At 40.3% G+C, this 19,024-nt stretch overlaps 1 protein-coding gene across 6 annotated transcripts in view; it reads right to left on the bottom strand.

The window, feature by feature from the left end:
- Positions 1-19,024, bottom strand: part of ADGRF5 (adhesion G protein-coupled receptor F5) — a 96,193-nt gene that overhangs the window by 14,903 nt on the left and 62,266 nt on the right. For 3 of the 6 annotated variants that reach the window (XM_037842619.1, XM_037842621.1, XM_037842618.1), the window contains exons 5-15: positions 18,007-18,183; positions 17,769-17,878; positions 16,498-16,556; positions 15,400-15,542; positions 11,854-12,075; positions 10,656-10,859; positions 7,591-7,761; positions 5,630-5,749; positions 5,270-5,479; positions 2,991-3,203; positions 356-511 (exon numbers count right to left, since the gene is read on the bottom strand). In XM_037842619.1, the coding sequence (XP_037698547.1) occupies positions 356-511; positions 2,991-3,203; positions 5,270-5,479; positions 5,630-5,749; positions 7,591-7,761; positions 10,656-10,859; positions 11,854-12,075; positions 15,400-15,542; positions 16,498-16,556; positions 17,769-17,878; positions 18,007-18,183 (1,785 nt within the window). The remainder of the gene's footprint in view (positions 1-355; positions 512-2,990; positions 3,204-5,269; positions 5,480-5,629; positions 5,750-7,590; positions 7,762-10,655; positions 10,860-11,853; positions 12,076-15,399; positions 15,543-16,497; positions 16,557-17,768; positions 17,879-18,006; positions 18,184-19,024) is intronic. The other 3 variants (XM_037842620.1, XM_037842622.1, XM_037842623.1) reach the window with 3 other exon arrangements.

Here is a 19,024-nt window from a genome sequence, read left to right as displayed (position 1 = left end):
TGCTTAGTCTCCTAGACTCAGCTGAAACTTGATTTCATCTGCAAAGGCTTTCTTGACCACTTCCTCTCCACCTATCATCAGTAGAGCTACACCTTTCTCTTCTGTCCACCATAACATCTCTACTTTAGCCTTTATCACATCATATGTGATGACATTTTTTATCATGTCCATCTACCCTAAGCTTGAGGCCAGGGAACATGGCTTATTTCTTTTAAAACCCCCATGCTTAGCCCAAGGCCTGCCACACTGAACTTGCTCAATATATATTTGTTGAATTCATGACTGAGTGATTGAATGGATAAATAAATGCCTGCTCATGGCTATAACATTTTGAAATAATTTAAAATGGTCTTACCAGGAACCAGATAAAGCTTCATGGAGGGACTCCAGACTGAATTATTAGCAGCATTGGTAAAATGACAAAACATCTCAACATTTCTTGGGCACCAAGAATCCAAGTTTGCCTTGAAATTGTATTTGTAGCACACTTGCTTTCCATTGACTTCTTTTGCTAAAGATAGAGTTATAAAAATAATTAAGTTACAACACGAGTATCAAAGGCACTCCTTTTTTATGATGATCCAGTATGGATAAACCTGCCCAAACTTATGTTTCTGTGTACTCTTTATTTTTCCAGGAATGTGCCACAATTTTAATATGGTTTTATATCTTTTATTTTTGCCTCTGCTCTTAGAAGTAAGACCACATTTGCATGTACACTAGACAAAACTTTACCTCATTTTTTGACAATCTAAAGGCCTTCCAAACATCCCTGTACCTATCCAAATCCCATGATTTCCTGTGCATTTATCCTATCCTGCCTTCATTGCATTGTTTTATAGTCTCCTTTTTATAGGTCTGTCTCCTCCACTAGACCATGTGCACCTGAAGAGCAAATTTCATTCTTATTTACTGCTGCATCTCCCAGGGCCTAGCTCAGTGTCTGGCATAAAGAAGGCACTGAATGCATGCCTGCTGAACACATATTATTGCAATGTTTGAATACTTCAGTATATAGATTAATTCCTTGTCCCCCAACCATGCAGCCTTCTCTAAACCCTTGTGCTGGTTTGAATCTATTATGTCCCCCACAAAAGCCGTGTTCTTTAATGCAACCTTGTGGGAACAGACTTATTAGTCTTTTGATTAGGGTGGGATATTTGGTTAGGTTGTTTCCATGGAAATGTGACCTACACAACTGAGGATGAAACCTTTGATTAAATTATTTCCATGGAGGTGTGAACCCGCCCACTCAAGGCAGGTCTTGTTTAGTTTACTGGAGTCCTTTAAAAGAGTCCATGGAGAGAAGGAGCTCAGAGAAGCTGAGTGAGACATTTTGGAGAGAAGCTAAGATATGTAATCCAGAGTTTGCCCCTGAGAGAAGCTAAGAGCCAACACAGACCCAGACACTTGGAGATGCAGACAGAAGGACGTTTGGAGATGCTAAGCCAAGAGATGAAGTCCAGAGTTTACCCCAGAGAAGCTAAGAGAAGATCCCCAGATGCTTAGAGAGAAATGCCCTGGGAGAACAAGCACAGATGCACAGATTTTGAGAGAGAGACACTAAGACAGACAGAAGCCCAGAGACATTTTGGGAAAAGCCATTTTGACACCAGAATCTGGGAGCAAAGGACCAGCAGATGTAAGCCAGGTGCCTTCCCAGCTGACAGAGGTGTTCCAGGTGCCACTGGCCTTTCTTCAGTGAAGGTACCCTTGTGTTGATGTCTTAGTTTGGACACTTTTAAGGTCTTAGAACTGTAAATTTGTAACCTAATAAATCCCCTTTATAAAAGCAAATCTGTTTCTGGTATTTTGCATAATGGCAGCTTTAGCAAACAGGAACAGCCCTCCAGTCTTTGTCTTTACAAGTTTCCTTGTTTTTGAACTTCTGTTGCTCTTTCATCCTGCATTACTCATTTTGGATATTTAATTTTATATGCATTGTCTATTGTGACAAAGACCCTTCTGAATATTAATATGTATGTGCCACACTTTATCTCCTTCTCACTACCTAATATGGTGCTTTGCATTGACTTGGTCTTCAATGAATAGTTATTGAAAAAATTAATGAGTTTGTAAAACCATCAGGGAGGTGTGTATTTTGAGATTTTCGGTTGTGAGTTCATATTTGGTTGACTTTAATCTGTGGGAATCCTGAAGGATCTGGATCGAGGGCACACTCCACAGTGTTTTTGCCAGATGCTTTTGTGTGCTACCAGTGGATGACTTTAAAATAATTCCTTAGCCTGGAATTTCCTGGACCACATAGGCAATATGAAGTCAAACCCCAAACCAAGGGAAACTTTTTTGCCCCCACCAGAGAGAGGCCAAGATTTTAACTCTAGCTGATAGATTTTGCCTTTTTAGACTACTCTTTCCCTGTGAACATAACACTTCAGGGGTCCTGACATGATGTGGGGTAGGGTGGCAATGCCTCAGTCACAGGTTAGGGAGCAAGGACTTTTCTTTCATGCCTTTCAAAGCCTTAAAACCCAAGGTTTTCAGGAAATCCCCACAGGAAAGCCTGAGCATTAGCTAAAGCCTACATCTCTATTTTTCATTGCCTCTCTTGTTGGTATTTGGTTATTCCTCTTACCTTCTTGGATGCTCAGCTACACGTTCAAAGGGATTTTTTTAAATGATAATTTATAGCATGGTATTTTACAGCATGGAGGGACGGACTATTAGAATACCTAGCCTGCCATTATTGGGAAGTGGAAATCCAAGAAAGTTTTTAATACTATCTTCAACAGCTCCCACTAAAAAGCATGGATTCCATTCTTACAGACTTCCAAGACGTCAGCCACAAAACAATGAGCCATCAGTCACAGAGTAAAATAGAGGGTAATAAAGGCTCGCAGGATTCTGCTCTGATATATCCTGTCTTTGATGCAGTCTCTCTGTTTCTTACCCCCTATTTTAAGAGTAAATGTTCAGATGGTAGAAACATGAAATAATAAGTCCAGACAGTGAAGCGGTTGGTCTCTTACCAGCAGGAAAGGACAAAGAATCCATTTGGAAAGTAACTTTGTAGTCTTCGTCCTCCCCTATGCAGCACTGGAAGCTATGGAAACCTTTGCATGGAATTGCAGCTTCCAAAGGATCAACCATGATATCTGACTGTAGAGGCAGTGGGTGAACAATGACATCTTTGGTTGCCATGCTATATGAATTCTTATATCTAAATATACAGTGATACGTTCCTGAGTGGAAGGAAGGAAAGATAAGATGTAATGAAATAATCACCCCTAAAAGGCATTTGCTGGGAAGGTTAAGAAGAATTTTACTTTTTCCCTGTCTAATTTGGTTAAGGGCACAATACACCTTCTAGGACACTGGAAGAGAAAATGTTTGATTGACTCCAATGTTGGGCTCTCCACGTATATGAAGAATTAGCCAATGGCCATCTAAATATTTGCTTACTCAACGGCCACCTAAATATTCACTTACTTTTGAATAAAATTAAAGTGCCTTATCCAATGCCATACAGCTGTTAGGGGTGGAACTGAGTTTCAAACCAGATTCCTGATTCTTATGCCAAGGCTCTTTCATTCACCCAGAGAACAAATGGGAATTTTGGTGAGTGTTGGGGTAGGGATTTCTTTGAAGAGCATTGCTGGCCTGATGGAGTGCTGTGGTATTGGGGGGCCCAGCCCCACCCCATACACCTCTAAGTGAGCAGGATCCTCAGTCTCCAGGACCCCATGACACCATAAAGGGGTGTGGTGAGAAAGATAGGGTTCTTGGGAGAGCTTGGCTTGTGGACCCTGGAGTTTGATGACTGACTCTTATCTGGGAAGGTCTAATAAATGAGAGGCTGGCAGACTTTGTTAGAGAGAAAAGAGAGCTGTAGTAGGAGTAGCCTACACACTCAGTGTTTGGTTAGGCAAACTGGATGATATGGAAGGTATCGGATTGAGCATCTTGAAAAGACTTATTAAATCATACTTGAAGCTAGCACCTAGCAGAGGGCCAGCCACCTTTTGAGCAACTGCCATGAAGACACTACAGCAAGATTATAATGGCACCTAAAGTTAAGAAAGATCTTTAGTTTTTCTTTGCATTCCTTCTCTTTGCCTCAACCCTGGAGGATCCAGAAGCAGCAGCTAGCCAGTGGAGAAAGAGGTAAAACAAGTAGTGAGCAGAAACTCCTTTCAAATCCTTTCTTCCCTATTGGGGAGGGAAGGGGTGTTAAATTGGTTATAAAATGAAAGTATAGTAGATTTAAATCAGAATAGATTTTTCAGTACCTGATTATGGGACTGTTCTAATAGTTTAATGTGACTGGATAAGCTATGGGCTCTTCCTGAGTTATTTGCCCAGTAGAAGGAAAGAGCAATTGGACAATAGGTTTGAAGTCAGTATGGGAGAAAAATACTCCCATTTCCTCATTGTACACTACCAAGTCCAGTCCAAACAATAACTAGTTATTTTTATAACATTACCCAGGACTTATGTGAAAAAATTAAGGGGACACAGGATTCACACAGGATCTGGACTGATTAACCTTATAGTTAATTAAAGGCAGTATGGTTAAGAGCAGGCCACTGGAGCTAGGCAATGACTTGGCTCTCTGGTTCTGTGCCCAGATGTATAATCTTGCTTAAGTTATTTAAAATTGCTGGGCCTCAGTCTCCTCATCTGTAAAATGGGAATAATAATAGCACAATCCTCAAGGTTTATTGTATTAAATGAATTAATACATTTAAAAACTTAGCACTGTGCCTTTCACATGGTAAGTTCTCAATAAATGTTAGCTATTTTTGTGGCAATTCTGTCTAGCAAATTTCCTTTGCATTCAAAAACTTGTATTTCCTTTCATATGAACAATGTAGAGGGGTCAATAGAAATAAAAATATTCCTTTCTTTGAAACCAGGCATATGAAACATTTACCTAACTTTTTATACCATTGTATAAAGTTTCAAGAGTTTGGTAAAAGATCTTTTTGTAAAAAAAAAAAAAAAAAAAAAAAATCATCTTAACTTAAGCATGGCCCCTGGAGTCAGAGAGATGAAGTCCCAATCCTGGCTCTGCAATATAAGTTGTGTAAGCTTAGGCATATTCATTATTCTCTCTGGGCTTCAGCTTCCCCATCTGTGAAATGGGAATAATGACATCTTCCCCCAAAGGACTGTTGCATTAAATGTGATGACGTAAGTTATGGCTGGCATAGTGTGTTCCAAGGCAGGCCCTCTATGGATGGTCACTATTATTGCATGATTTCAGGGGATCTGAACAGTGCAATACAGTATTTGGCCTTTCACTCACCATTCCACTCCCTGGTTGAGGTCCTGACTGTCAGCACTGATTCTGCTCCATCAAGATACCTCCTCTTGGTATAAAATCTCTGATATATTTTAATTCCAGCAGAAGTGTTCCAGTACACCTCATCGAAGTTACTCACATCACTGATGCATTTTATAGAAAAATTTTGTCCCTCAGAAACAGAAATTGGGCCCGGGGTTATTGTTACGTTGGCTGAAAAGAATACAAATAAAACAGACAAAACAAAACCGACAAGTCCAATGTTTAGTCTTTCTGGTGACATTGACACGACTGAAATTTAAGATACAGACAGAAAAAAAAGTGACCGCCCTGACTCTATTTCTGTCAACGCGAGATTGGTACCTTGCTGTTCCTGGGCTTTACTTGTTTCTAGGCTGTTTCCGGTGGTGCTCTGAACTGTACTCATTTCCATCACATGCCTTAGGAATTCGTGCACTTCCCTTTTGTGGCTGGAATTATCTCCTGATGATCAGCAGGGCAAAAAGTTGCAAACTTAGGGGTGTTGACTTAACCCAAGCTCCCCTCCAACCTCCTCTGTGGCACCTCAAGGTAGAATAAATGGCTCGGTTCTCACAGCAACTTTGTTCTCAACTCTTTCAAAATACTCTTTCATGAAACTACATCATATTTTGTATTTTAATTTCACCCTTTCCAGATCTCTCCTCTATAAAAACGTGAGTTCATGAAGAACAGGGACTATCTTCTGAGTCTTTGCACCCCCAGCACTTAGCACAGTGTCTGGTACACAGTCAGTGCTTAATAAATGACTTCTAAATGAGGAAAAGAGTGATTTCCAGATGGATACTCTAAGTAGGGGGATCATATAGTTTATTAGCCAAATGATTGACCCCTGGATGGTCTCAGACAAACTGGGATGAGAAGTCCATCCTAGGCTCATGAGGAATTATGCATCTAGTGTGTTAACAACAAAGCTTACATAGACAGAAGCTTATATGAACATCCCACTATTTTTAGTTCTAGTTCTATCTTTCCACTTCTCTTGGAACATTATCTTTTACATAGTTGACATCTCAAAATGCCATTCACTTCTGTTCTCCACAGGTGAATAGCTTCATGCCCTGAGTCCACTAATTGCTTTTCCAATTAGTATAAAATAATATTCTTAAGCATTATAAAAGACAAAACAAAACAAAATATGGCTTTCTCTAGTACCCTTTAGAAGTTTGTATTTAAGTGTTCAGATACAGCCCCAAAGTCACTCTGTCATAGTCAACTGTGTCCCCCGCCTTGCCCTCACTGGCTGTAGGGATCTGGAGAGGGGCTCTCTGAGGGTTAGCTATTTCTGAGAGAGGAAAGGAAAAGGCTCAGGGAACCAAGAATCCAGTTTCCTTGATTCTCAAATGAGGCCCAAACTGCCAGACCAGTGGCTTGCCGCAAATGCTAAATAAGTCAAAAGCCCACATAATCAATCCAACTTCCAGAGTTAGAATTTGGAGTGAATAACTGCTCTCATTTTAGAAAACTGCAAATTGCCCAAAATACCTATGAACTCTTCCAGGGCAATACTTTTTCCAGATAAACCTGATCATGATCTTCATAAAAACACTAAGCCACAGTAACAGAAAAGATGAACAGTAACAACTATTGTTTTTAACAGTCCTTTCTCCAATTATTCTGGAGAAGTCTGACAGTTTATCTAAATAGTTCATTTCTGTCAGATGTATGGAAAAGCAAGTTTGTTCCATTTTTGCAGAGAGCAATGACATAATATTTTATGAAATGAGAAGTGAATTAATTGATAAGAAAAACACTTTTTCCAATGTCAAATAACCACAATGTATCAGATTATTAAAACTTTCTGCAGCATTATCTCTAGAATAGGTAAAGTGAGAGAGGAGAGGTGGTGGAAGGAGGTAAGGGCGGCAGGGAAGTGAACCAGGTAATTGAAATTCAAGGGAGAGAGAATGGGATTATGGGAGGCAAAAGGGACGAATTAGGGACATTATTCTTATTATAAATTTGATTATTAAATAGGACTAACCTGAAGGTGAAACTCTACCTTCCAGTCCGCCCTCTGCCTTACCAGTACAATGTAAATGGTGCCTTCCCTGCAGTCACTGTTTCCCACCTCTACCCATACTGATTTTAAAAAGACTCCACCTGAATTCAAATGGCAGAGAGGGAAATCTCCTATCTCCCACTGTGTGATCTGTCCCAACCACACTCTCACTCCCAGGGAAGGCTCTGTTTTATTTTGCTATAGATATTCCTAGTTGATTGGGTGCCCTTGTTTTAGGGTACAAGATATTTATGGCTAAAATTTCCAGGAAAAGGGTCCTTACCCACAGAGGTGAATATTACTTCTATGTCCTTACTGCCTCTGGCTCCGTGGGCGCTGATGAACTCACACGTGTAGATGACTCTTGTTCCAGATGACCCGCTTGGGCATTGGGTTCCGTCTGCCTTGATGGTGTATCTGCTACAACTGGAATCCATGTCTGTTTCAGGAATTCCTGCAATGACACGGGCAGCCCTTTGGCTGTCACAGTTGGCTTGCTCTCCAGTTAACAGCAAAGAGGCCAGATCAGTGAGAAAGAGTTACTACTTAAATTAGATTTCTTCTTTTGGAATGGATAGGTAGGAATAGGTCTGCAGACTCTGGAGCCAGGATGCCTGGCTTCTGATCCCAAACTCTACCACTTACTAGCAGGGTATTGTAGAGAAAGTCACTTAACTACTCTGTATCTTAGTTTCTCCAGAAGTAAAATGGGAATAAATAATAATAGCTACAGCCTAGGATTGTTGTCAGGTTAAATGAGCTAATATAATGTATATAAAACCATTAGAACCAGTGCCTGGCTGAAGCCTGCCCCTAGCAAAGGTAACATTAGTGACGGTCACTGGGGTATGAAAGATAAAGAGAAGCAAAGTGTTTTGGTGTGATTTCAACTGGGGGAAGAAGATGTGGGATTATTTATTATTATTAAAAGGAGGAAGAACTGATAGCAGGGCATCTGATACATATCTCATTTGAGGCACATTCTCAGTTTGTTTCCTGTATATTTGAGCAGAAGCTTCAACTTCATGCTTTCTTGGGTTATCTGCTATTTCCCTCTGCCATACCCTTCTTTCCATTTCCAGAAACTCTATGCCCTCCTGTATAACACACCCATGCGGCAGCAAGGGGAGGAGAAGGAAGGGGCAGGGTGCTGACTTGTGGATCCCCAGCGGTCAGCACTGAGGCAGGAAATCCATTGTTCTGAACTCTGTTCAGACAGCAGTGGGCACTGGGAATGCCTGAAGAAGTGGTAGTCACGGGGAAGTCCCTGAGCATCTGCACCACAGACTTCCTGGTTCCTTTGCAAGAGGGTGAGGCTTTTCAGCTCTCAGAGTTGGAGGCTTAAAGTGAGTACCACAGGAACTTCCCAAGGCCTTTCTCCCATTTGGCAGTGCCTTTAGGAAGCTTGCACCTCCTTTTCCTTAAAAATCAAGGAAGTGACTAAATGTACCACGTGTCAACATTTTCAACAGTTACCAAATGCCTTTCCCATTCTTTCCAGTGTTTTAAAGTCAATTATAAATGCTGCAAGAGATATGTGCTTTGCAAAATAGATGTACTCAGGAAAAGTTGCCTATAAATGGATCATTTTGTTATCATTTTTTAATTGTAGAATATAACATATATACATAAAAGTGATAACCTTCCAAATGCAATTTAACAAGTACAGAGGAAATTTCAAAGAATATTATGGTTACACTTCCACGGTTTTGTTTCCTTATTGTGAAATATAGCATATATGAAAAAGGTAATATCTTTCAAAGTATGCTTTAACAAGTAGTTGTATAGGAAATTTCCAAAAATGTTATGAGTTACAGTACCATAGTTGTAGTTATTTCATTATTGTGAAATATAACTTATATATAAAAAGCTGATAACTTTCAAATTACAATTTAACAAGTAGCTATAAAACAATTTCAAAGGGTACTTTGGGTTACCATTCCACTGTTTCAATTCTTTCCTTCTAGCTATTCTAATACCCTAGCAACTAAGAAGAAAGTTATATTGAGATTCAGTATTCATAACGCTTTGTTACATTCCATCTTGTCTGTTGCTACCCCTTCATCTAGTTTAACCACTTTCCTGATCTTTGGGGATGTCTAGGCAGTGACCACCCTAACTTACTCGTGTTGAAAAGGGGTGTCGACATTATGGGAAAGGGGGACGCATACACAGTATGATAAGCCCAAGTCAATAGTAGTCCTGAAAATCCTAAAGAATACCCTGATCATTATTTTTTTAATAATTTTATATAGTCCAGTGCCAAAGGATCTGTAAAATAAAAGGTCACCACACTAGTGTATTTCATGTGTAAAGCCAAATTTTACCTTAAAGAAGATTTTAACTTTAGAGATGAGCACACAATGCTATTACTTTGTAAGAAAAGCACTGGTTGTTACATGTGGTTTCTAGACAGAAAACAGTCTTCTGCTTCTGTTCAAACTCGGCCACACCAGTTCATTTCAGTGCTAGCCCACCAGGTGTGGGTAATAAATAAAGTTTGACCTTGTCATCTAGTTTGGCCGAGAAACACTGGTCCTGTGAAACAAGATCTGAGGTGAGTCCCAGTTCTTTCTTTTCTCTTCCTATTGTGGGAACCTTGGTTTAAGTCATTTAATCTGGACCTCAGTTTCCTCATTTGGAAATTGGAGGTGAAAATGCCAACTTCACTGAGTTGTGGTCAAGTTTAACTGAGAAAACACTTAAGAAATTACAGATTTTTTTAAAATTGGTTAACCATAAAAACTATATAAAATAGAATCACTATTGCTCTTTTAATTGCTTACATTATTATTATTATCAGTAATCAGTATAAATTGGAGAGTGGGGTACTTCAGATAAGGTCTCAGATCTAAAATGAAAGCAACAGGATCAGAAATGGACATAAAACAGCTGAAAGACAAATAGGTCATATAGAAGTAAACATGGATATAAAGACAGAGAATTTAGAAGGACAGATATCCAGAGAAGAGACAGAAATTAGAAGCAAAGTCATAAACTTTATTGTTAGCTCTTTGCTGAAGACAGGAAGGAGAGGAAGGTGGGGACAAGGTTTTCTACAGGTAGGAGAAGCCATGACCCATGTCATTGGGGTCACTCCCTCTCGTGTCTTCTGCTGCCAGTATCTTGTCCACAACCCAAGCAGTGACACTTGTATGCATATATTTTTGGATTTTTTTCTATTGGCTCACCTGGACCTGACATCAAACTTACTGTTTTTTAAGATCTGAAGTCCAGATAAAAGCAGCCATCTGATATTTCCTCCTCCATCCACCCTGTCTCCCATTTCTACTTGGCTAAGAGGCAAAAGCCTATTTGCCAAAAGCACCCATCACCTAACATTCTCACCTGGAATGTTTATTTTTCCCTCCTGCTTCCATTCTACATTACTCCAGTTGCCATTCTTCTCACTGCAGCAGTTCAGAGATATAGGATTATTGTCACACATCACCTTTGTTTCTTCATTTGCTGAAATTTTGATGGGAGTAACATCTATTTTTTTTCTGGACTCAAATTCAAAAATGTCTAATATCAGTTTGCAAATATATTCACCTGCATGGAACACACAAAATCATTTATTATTACTTCATATATGTATTTCCTTATACAAATTGTAACCTCACCTTACATGTCCTGACAGTAATTCATAAAGCATCATTTTCAAAAGCCTCTGGGACCTGGTCTAAACAACCTTGAAGCAACTTTCAGAAAATGCACAGGACCAACGTAGACATTTCTGATGCCATCAGATAGAGTGGGGAGATGTTCTAAGGAAACAGCAGAAATCTCAAGGAGTTTGCTAGTAAGAAAAAAGTGTGGAAATGGAAGAGGTAGGAAAGACAAATTGAAAAGCCTTGGAGAATTAGAAGATTGTGTATATTTTTTTGGCATCTTATTTAATCCTGTGGAAAAATCAGAATCAATAAAGATGTAATAGGAGCCATGTGTCTGTAGCCCACCTTCTCATGTTCAGAAACAAGATGACCATGTTGACATCTGGTTTACAATGGGGTTATTAAATTCTAGAACGTCAGCTTCATCACCAGTCTCAGTGAAGAGTTATACTTCTGTATTGCTTTGAGTGGGGTTGGGAGTTGGGGAGGGACAGGAGGGAGGCAATACAAAGGGCACAAGGAAACTTGCAGGTGAGGAATATATTCACTATTTTGATTGTGGTGATGGCTCCACAGGTATATTTATACGCCAAAACTTAATAAATTGTACACTTTTGATGTGTGCACTTTATTATATGTCCACTATGCCTCAACAAAGCTATTTCTAAAAGAATTTTAAAAATAAAAAAAAGAAAGTCTGCTTTTTGTCTTAGGTTCCAACTTACAAGCCTTGGTAGATGAGGAAAACTATATTTGTGTCCCAAGGCTAAACTGGCTTGTCTCACACATCGTGGGATTCATTTTCATTTTTGAAAAAATTGAGGCAGGAGACTCCTTTTGGACAAGGAAGAAAACTACATGCATGTTACATGGTTTGCCTCTCTATCAGCTCTCCCTTCTCTTCCCACAAAAGCTATTGAACGTAAACCCACCTGCGTCACTCTGAGTGACGTTGTCAATGGTGAGGTGCGACACCGAAGTCAGGTTGTTGAGAATGGAGGTGTACACGGAGAACCTGCTGCTGTTCTGGATGTCGTGGCGCCTTTCCACATGATACCAAGACACGTTGGAGGACAAAACTTCTGTTTCACACACCAGAGTTACCGTATCCCCTTCAAAGATAGTCTCTGGTATGACAGAGAACTTAGTTTCATCTGGAAACACAAAGAAAAGGTGTTAGGATCCTACAGCAAATAAATGTGATCAATGCACCCTTCACCACAAGGATTCTAAGGGGGTCTCCACAGCACCTGTGGTGAGTGTCCTCCTCTGTCCCTTCACAACTGGTGTCTGAGGTCCAAATAGTTAGAGCCAGCTGCTAAGGGGATGGTTTCCTGTTGGGGGGTCTTGACCCACTTCAGTGTCCCCAGTGGTAGTACTGGAGATCTCTAAGCTATTTTCAGTATTTCCAAACACCTAGTAAAAATTGTACATTTGCTCATGAAAAAGCTTCACAAACTAACTTAAACACCAAGTCTCTTTGCTACGGACTGGAATAATATCTACTGCTCCTTACCAATAACTCTGATGCCTCATGCTGATGGAAAGCTCTGGTTCATAGACCTATGTCTTTGATGAATTAGAAATGGGAAAACGAATGAACTATAGTTAATACATAAAGTCTGCTTGGGAGATGTTTTTTTTTTTTTTAATCTAATAGCTATGAGTCCTTAAAAGCAGGAGTTTTACAGACAGATGGATTCAGATTTGAATCCTAGTTCTGTCCCACATATAACCATGGGGCCTTGGGAACTCACCCATCTCTGCTGAACCTCAGTTACCTCATTCATAAAATTCGGGCAGTGAGAGCTACTTTGGGAGGTGACTTAGGGAACAGTAACTATTGTTACTGTTTGGGGCAATAAAATTCCAGGGAACCACCACCTAAAGTCATTTCAAAGATAAAAATAAATGCAAATTATCAGTTATTTTGTATATATTTTTATGGATGCCTTTTGCTTACATGACTTATAGTTTTTTTCCCCTCTTAGCTGTGCTTTCTGTGCTATGTCTTTCATGAGCTACATGTTTGAGGAAATCAGAGGAGGTGGGATAAGGAGGGTCTATGAGGATTCTTTTGGATGGGGTTTTATTCTCAGGCCATGCTTCCTGCATTTCATAAATATGGGAATAAAAACATCATAAAATTAATTTTGGGTGGTATGATGTTCTAGTCAAAGTATAAGGTATCTAAATATTTCTTCTTACTTTTTTAGGTCCCTAATTAAAATAATTTTTTAAAAAAAGTCACATTCAACTATTACAAAGCAAGGCCATCTGTGAATATTTAATGTAGCAAATGGCTTTGCAGTCACACAAACTTGGGGTCTATGCTATGTGTACATGAGCAAATTATTCATCCTCTCTAAGCCTCTGTTTCTTTGTCTATAAAATGGAGATAACAGTACCTACATCACAGGATATTTGAAGATGAAATATTTGAAACACACTGGCTTGGCATAGAAAAGATTCAGTAATTGTACCTTCGTTTTCTTTACTATTGTTGCTAGTACCCATGATTAGTAAAACTGCCAGTTTTTATATGGAAGTGAACATAAATTCACTGAGAGTGAGAAAAGAAGGCGATGTTCTGGTTAAGGAACACTGCTGATAATCAAACATTACCAGAGGACTAATGTATGAGAAAGTAAATGCAACTAATTAAGATTGCCATGTGCCCTTTGTGTATCATAAAGATGGATTTAAAAATCTGTTCCTGATTCCAACTCATTCATGGAATATTTTTCTTTCTTACACTCCCCCCTCCCAAATGATTATAATTAAAAAAAAAAAAAAAACCCAGCCATTTGAAATTTTTGGATATTTGTCTCTAGGTAAACACCAACACTATGGAGAACAAGATGGTGTTAGAGTTCCCCCATGGAACTGCACACAATTTAAAGTCATGTTTATTGGTCTAAGGCCATATGTATGATATAACCACCTTCTGGTCTTCAAAGGACAGAGACGGATGGAGAGTCTCTGCAGAAGAGTGTGTCGAACGCCATTCACAATGATTTCATTGGTCTTTGGCAGAATAAGCCGTGGAGATTAAGGCACTGTTGTGATCTGTACTGTCAGCAAGCATGTTTCTGGACGGACAGACTCCAGATAGGTAAAAATGCTGGATTCTCATTCATTTACATGGTTGACTATTCCTGACACCACTAAACATTCAGGGAAAGGGGAATCACAACTGAAGGTGAACTATGCTGGAGCCTGATATTTTCCTCTGCCCCCAGAACCATAAATAAAAAGAATTTCTCAGGGCAAAGAAAGTGAAACTATTGGTTGGCTGTGGGAGTGGCGTTAGGGATTGGTAAGGGGTGAAATTGCTAAGATTGCTCCTGTGTAAGCCTTCACTTCTAGTTCACTTATTCCCTTTCTTTTAATATTTTGGTTTTCATTATTTCATTATTTTGTTCCTATCTATTCTGAATTTTTAGTTTGCCATTTTATCTTATATTGAAGTGCTATGTCTCTTACGCTTTCTTGCATTGTTTTACCATCTTAAATATTTTATTGTAAAATTGACCTGATACCAGCAAAAAAAAAAAAAAAAAATGTAAACAAAAAAAGTATAAACCTGCTGTGATGACAACTTAAATCTTGAGGCTCTTTCCCTCCAGTTGCACCTGTAGCAGCTCTTTCAGGCCCCTTCAGTCTGACCACAGACACTGCTGCCTCCAAAGAGGACACTCCTTCACTCCAGAGTCATGGACAAGAGTTTTCCAGAATATCCACTGGCCTATCCTCGCCCGCCCAATTCCTGCCCAGCCTTATTACCCCTGAGAGAACAACAGGTCCGCCTACCCAAGAACACAGCAGAGTCCAATTCTGTACCCCATCGGTAAAATGGGGGAAGAGCATCTAAAATCCAGGGTTACATACTCTGGTTTTCCCATTGTTATATGTGCTCTAAAGTAGTTGATCTCAATCTTTCCTGTGCATCTGAATTACTTAGAAGGCTTATTAAACCACAGATTGGCCCTAGTAGGTCTGGAGTGGGCTCAAGAATTTGCATTTCTAACAAGTTCCCAGGCGTTCCAGGGACCACACTCTGAGAACCACTGCTCTAAAGCAACAGTGACCCCCAACTTAATATCAGTTAATTTTGTGAATATTCCCATCTCTACCACAATGCTAGTTTTACTCTTTTGGACAACTTGGATCTATTAATTTAGAAAATCCATAAACCCACATGACTCTGTGGCCCCCTTTGTAAAATCTGTCTCTTTCCCCACCGCTCCCACCCCTTCCCCCTGCATCCCCCTGATGTCCAAACTGACATCAGCCAGGTTGCGAGGCGGTGGCCTAAGAGGTGGGGACAGCATGTCACTCTCTGTGCCAGGAAGTGGAGGGATTGCCCTGTGGAGGACCTCTTAACGTAACTTCCTGGGTTTAAGCAGAACAGCAAACACGATCACATACCTAAACAGAATATACGTCTAGGAAAAATGTAGCGAAGTTCCACTTACTACTCGTAACTGCTTGAAAGGAATTGTAGTCCATTTTGTAGGTTTGATTGAGGTTCTGTAGTACTTGTTCATTTGCTTTATGCATTAATTCAGGCGATGGTGTTGTCGTCCTGACTTCATATTTCACAACCACACTTCCAGGCCTGGGCAGAGACCATTCCGTTGAGTAAAGGAGTATCTGGCCTGAAGGAGTCTAGATACTTATGGATTACATGCATGGGAAAATAAGGCAGCAGGAAAAGGCTGGGTGGGGGCCGGAAATCAGCAGGCTGTTTTTGCTGAGATTGCCAGGCGAGTGCCAAGTAACAATGATGATAAAGCAAGTGAGAGGGAAGTAATAGAGCATCTTCACTCTCAGGGGCTCACTGGAATAAATGTGCTTTTAAGCTCTCATTGAGAGCCTATGACAGGGTTTGACTTCACAGAGGGAACATAAATGAATGAAGGAGCTAGATGGGGATTGGAGAACTTTGGAGAACTGAATCCCATGAGCTGGTCACAGGGAGGCAGCCACAGTGCAAGTCACTAATAGATGTCACACAGCCATGCTGGCCCCGGGTTACCAGTTGCACCAAATGTTACAGAAGTCAAAAATCTGGATGTTCGTGTAAACATTCCTGATTTTTAAGATTGGCAACTAATATTTTGAAATGCTATGCAAATCCACTCAGGGCTGTCAGGATGCCCAGCTCCAGAAGGAGCCATTCACATGCAGCCTGCCTCTCCAGGGTCCTAGCTGATGGGTGGTTTTCTTTAATAAAGGCATCATTGTAACGACATTGCTTCATTTTTATGTTTCTGAACTCCCTAGACTAAAAACTCATTCCACATCTTTGTTTGCAAAATTCTTGCATGCACAGAATGAATGCTAGTCTATTTCTCTCCTTCCTTCTAAGTAGGGATTTCTACAAGGAGTAAGATAGTGGTTCTCACTATTTCCTTTTTCCTTAAGCCCAACAATCGGGCTTTAGTTTTCATCTCTATCAAACTGCTCCTGTTAAACATTCCAGATGATGTCAGTCTAATATGCTTGCCCTCCTCCACAAATGTATTGATCCCTGCCATCTGATAGAAATGATCAAATTACAGCATTCTTACCTGAACCCTGTAACAGTCACGAATTTGAAGCCTGGTAAAATTCGGTAACCTTTCCAGAACTGGAAAATAAAGCAAGTTGAGTGTTATATATCAAGGTATAATGAAAGAAATGCCAAAAGATTTTAAACAAAGTAAAAAGTGTGTATTCCTTATCACTCTTTAAGTTTGTTAGCCCTGGCACCAGCAGATCTTTGAAGAAGTAATTCCTGACTAACTCTGTCAGTCTATCCTCTGAGGAGATACCAGATTAAATACGCAAAAAGTTTATTCAGGGAAATGTCTAGGAAAGAAAATAGGGAGTCCAGCCAGTAAAGGCAGGGAGTTATAACCAGAGTGAAACAAAAAGGAAGAAGGTTAAACGAAAGCATCCAGGATGAGTGGGATCCAAAGATTAATATGTAACTCTCTCTTACCTCAAAAGCATGTAATTTAGTGTGTGCTCTGTGTGTGTGTGTGTGTGGGGGGGGTTCTCATGCAGTGGAGAACTGTTACCTATCAGATATGCACATCAGATGCCCAAGAACTTTCTGAATTGGAACATCACCATGGGCCCCATGGAAAATGATATTTGTGTGGCAACAAGTGGGAGGTTGCTCATGGCCTGAAGCAGGGCCTCAACTGCCCAGAGAGTTCAGAGAATTCATTATCTCATCCCGCTTGTAGTAATTTGTGTCACACCATTTGGAAAGCTCTATTACAAATGAGTTAACTTAGGCAAAGCATTTAGGTTTCAATGAACTAACCCAACATAAAGCACTTAGAACAGTGTCTGGCATGCATTTAACACCTAGGAAGTATTATCTATCTCTACATGAGTGAAACCCTAGAGACCTCTAGTGTAGAGTGGTCTGGTACCCTCTGTGCTTAGTTTTGAGCTGATCTTCCTGAAAGACGTTAGGATCTTATCCATGTGGTGTGTGAAGATGTATAATAACATACTAACTGGTGTTTCTAGATCAGGTCATCAGGCATCCAAATAGGTTTTGGTGAGACGGTGCCATCAAATCTTATCACAACCAGTTCTAGCCTAGAAAGAAGTTCCACCTATCGGTCAAGGTGATGTAGAACTGTCCCCTGAATACAGTTTGGTTTCAACACTACCAAATTCTCCTTCCCATATATGCAGGAATAATTTCAACATTCACATTCATAAATTCTGACAGATCCAAGCAAAGAATGAGTTTAACTGCAAACTGCCCACTGTCAACGCAACAGACTCAGTTCAGCCAAAAGAATTTATTGGCTAAGAAGCTCCTGGGCACAAAACCTACCGCTGTTTCCAAGTCAGTCCTGTACGACCTATAGAGGGCAGAGGAAGAGTTCTTGAGATCTTCTGGAAAGGCCACATTAAGCCTGACAGACATTCTCAGAATAACATCTGCTGAAAAACAGAGCAATGTTTGAAATCCTCATGTTAATGTCTGTATGCACAGAGAACAGAGAAACATTTGCTTGAGCTGATGTCAAAAAGCCACTCAACAAACAAATATTTAATGAGCAACTACTTACCTCCCTGGAGCTGGCAAAAAGGTCCATTGGGAGGCAGTCCTTTAAGGCATCTGCAACCATGCCCTGAGAAGGAGCTGCCATGCTCTTGACAAGTGAGATTGTGCAGGCACCTTTCCCAAGGCCACCTGTAGCCTGCTTCACAGGAGCACCAGATTTCACTTCCAACAGGTCTGCATACTGTCATCAACCAGAACAGTGAGGAGAGAGAAGCTGGTCACTATTCCTTTGTATTTTTTATAGAAAGCAAGTATCTATACTTGTAGGAAATCCTAACTTGACTCCATTTTTGTCTTTCTGGGAAGTTTGACAGTTCTGCACATGATTCATGTGATTCTCATAAGCATCACAATCCAAAAGATTGCTGCTATCCCATTCCCAATGGATGTCTGTGATGATAAATATGATAAACAGTTTTGGACAGATTGTATGGTAACCAGTTTCCAAGATGGCCCCTGACGATCCCTGCCTCTGAGTATTTATACCCTTTAGTGGTTCCCTCTCATATTGTACCAGAGTTGGTCCATGTGACCAAAAGAATATGGCAGAAGTAATGGTATGGCACTTGTAAGATTAGGTTATAAAAGAAACTGTGGCTTCCCTCTTGGTTTCTCTCTCTCTGTCTCTCTCTCTTGGATCACTCACTCATTGCGTAGAAGTCGGCTACCAAGCCATGAGGACGTTCAGACAGCCTATGGAGAGGGCCACAGGGCAAGGAACGGAAGCCTGCAGCCAAAAGCTAGTGAGCAACTGAGGCCTGCCAAAAACCATATGAGTGAACTTGAAAGTGGATTTTCTAGCCCTAGTTGAGCCTTCAGATGACTTCAACTCTGGCTGAACAGCTTGACTACAATCATACGAGAGATCCTGAGCCAGTACCACCCAGCTTAACTGCTCCTGGATTTCTGACCCTCAGATACTGTGTGAGATAACAAATGTTTGTTGCATTAAGTGACTAAGTTTTGAGGTAATTTGTTACATAGCAATAGATGACAAATACAGAATGCAAATAAATTTGTGC

The sequence above is a fragment of the Choloepus didactylus genome, chromosome 7, assembly GCF_015220235.1.
Source record: "Choloepus didactylus isolate mChoDid1 chromosome 7, mChoDid1.pri, whole genome shotgun sequence".
In the NCBI taxonomy this organism is placed as follows: Eukaryota; Metazoa; Chordata; class Mammalia; order Pilosa; family Megalonychidae; genus Choloepus; species Choloepus didactylus.
The sequence above is the reverse complement of the archived record's forward strand: the minus strand, read 5'-3'. Positions and strand labels throughout refer to the sequence as shown.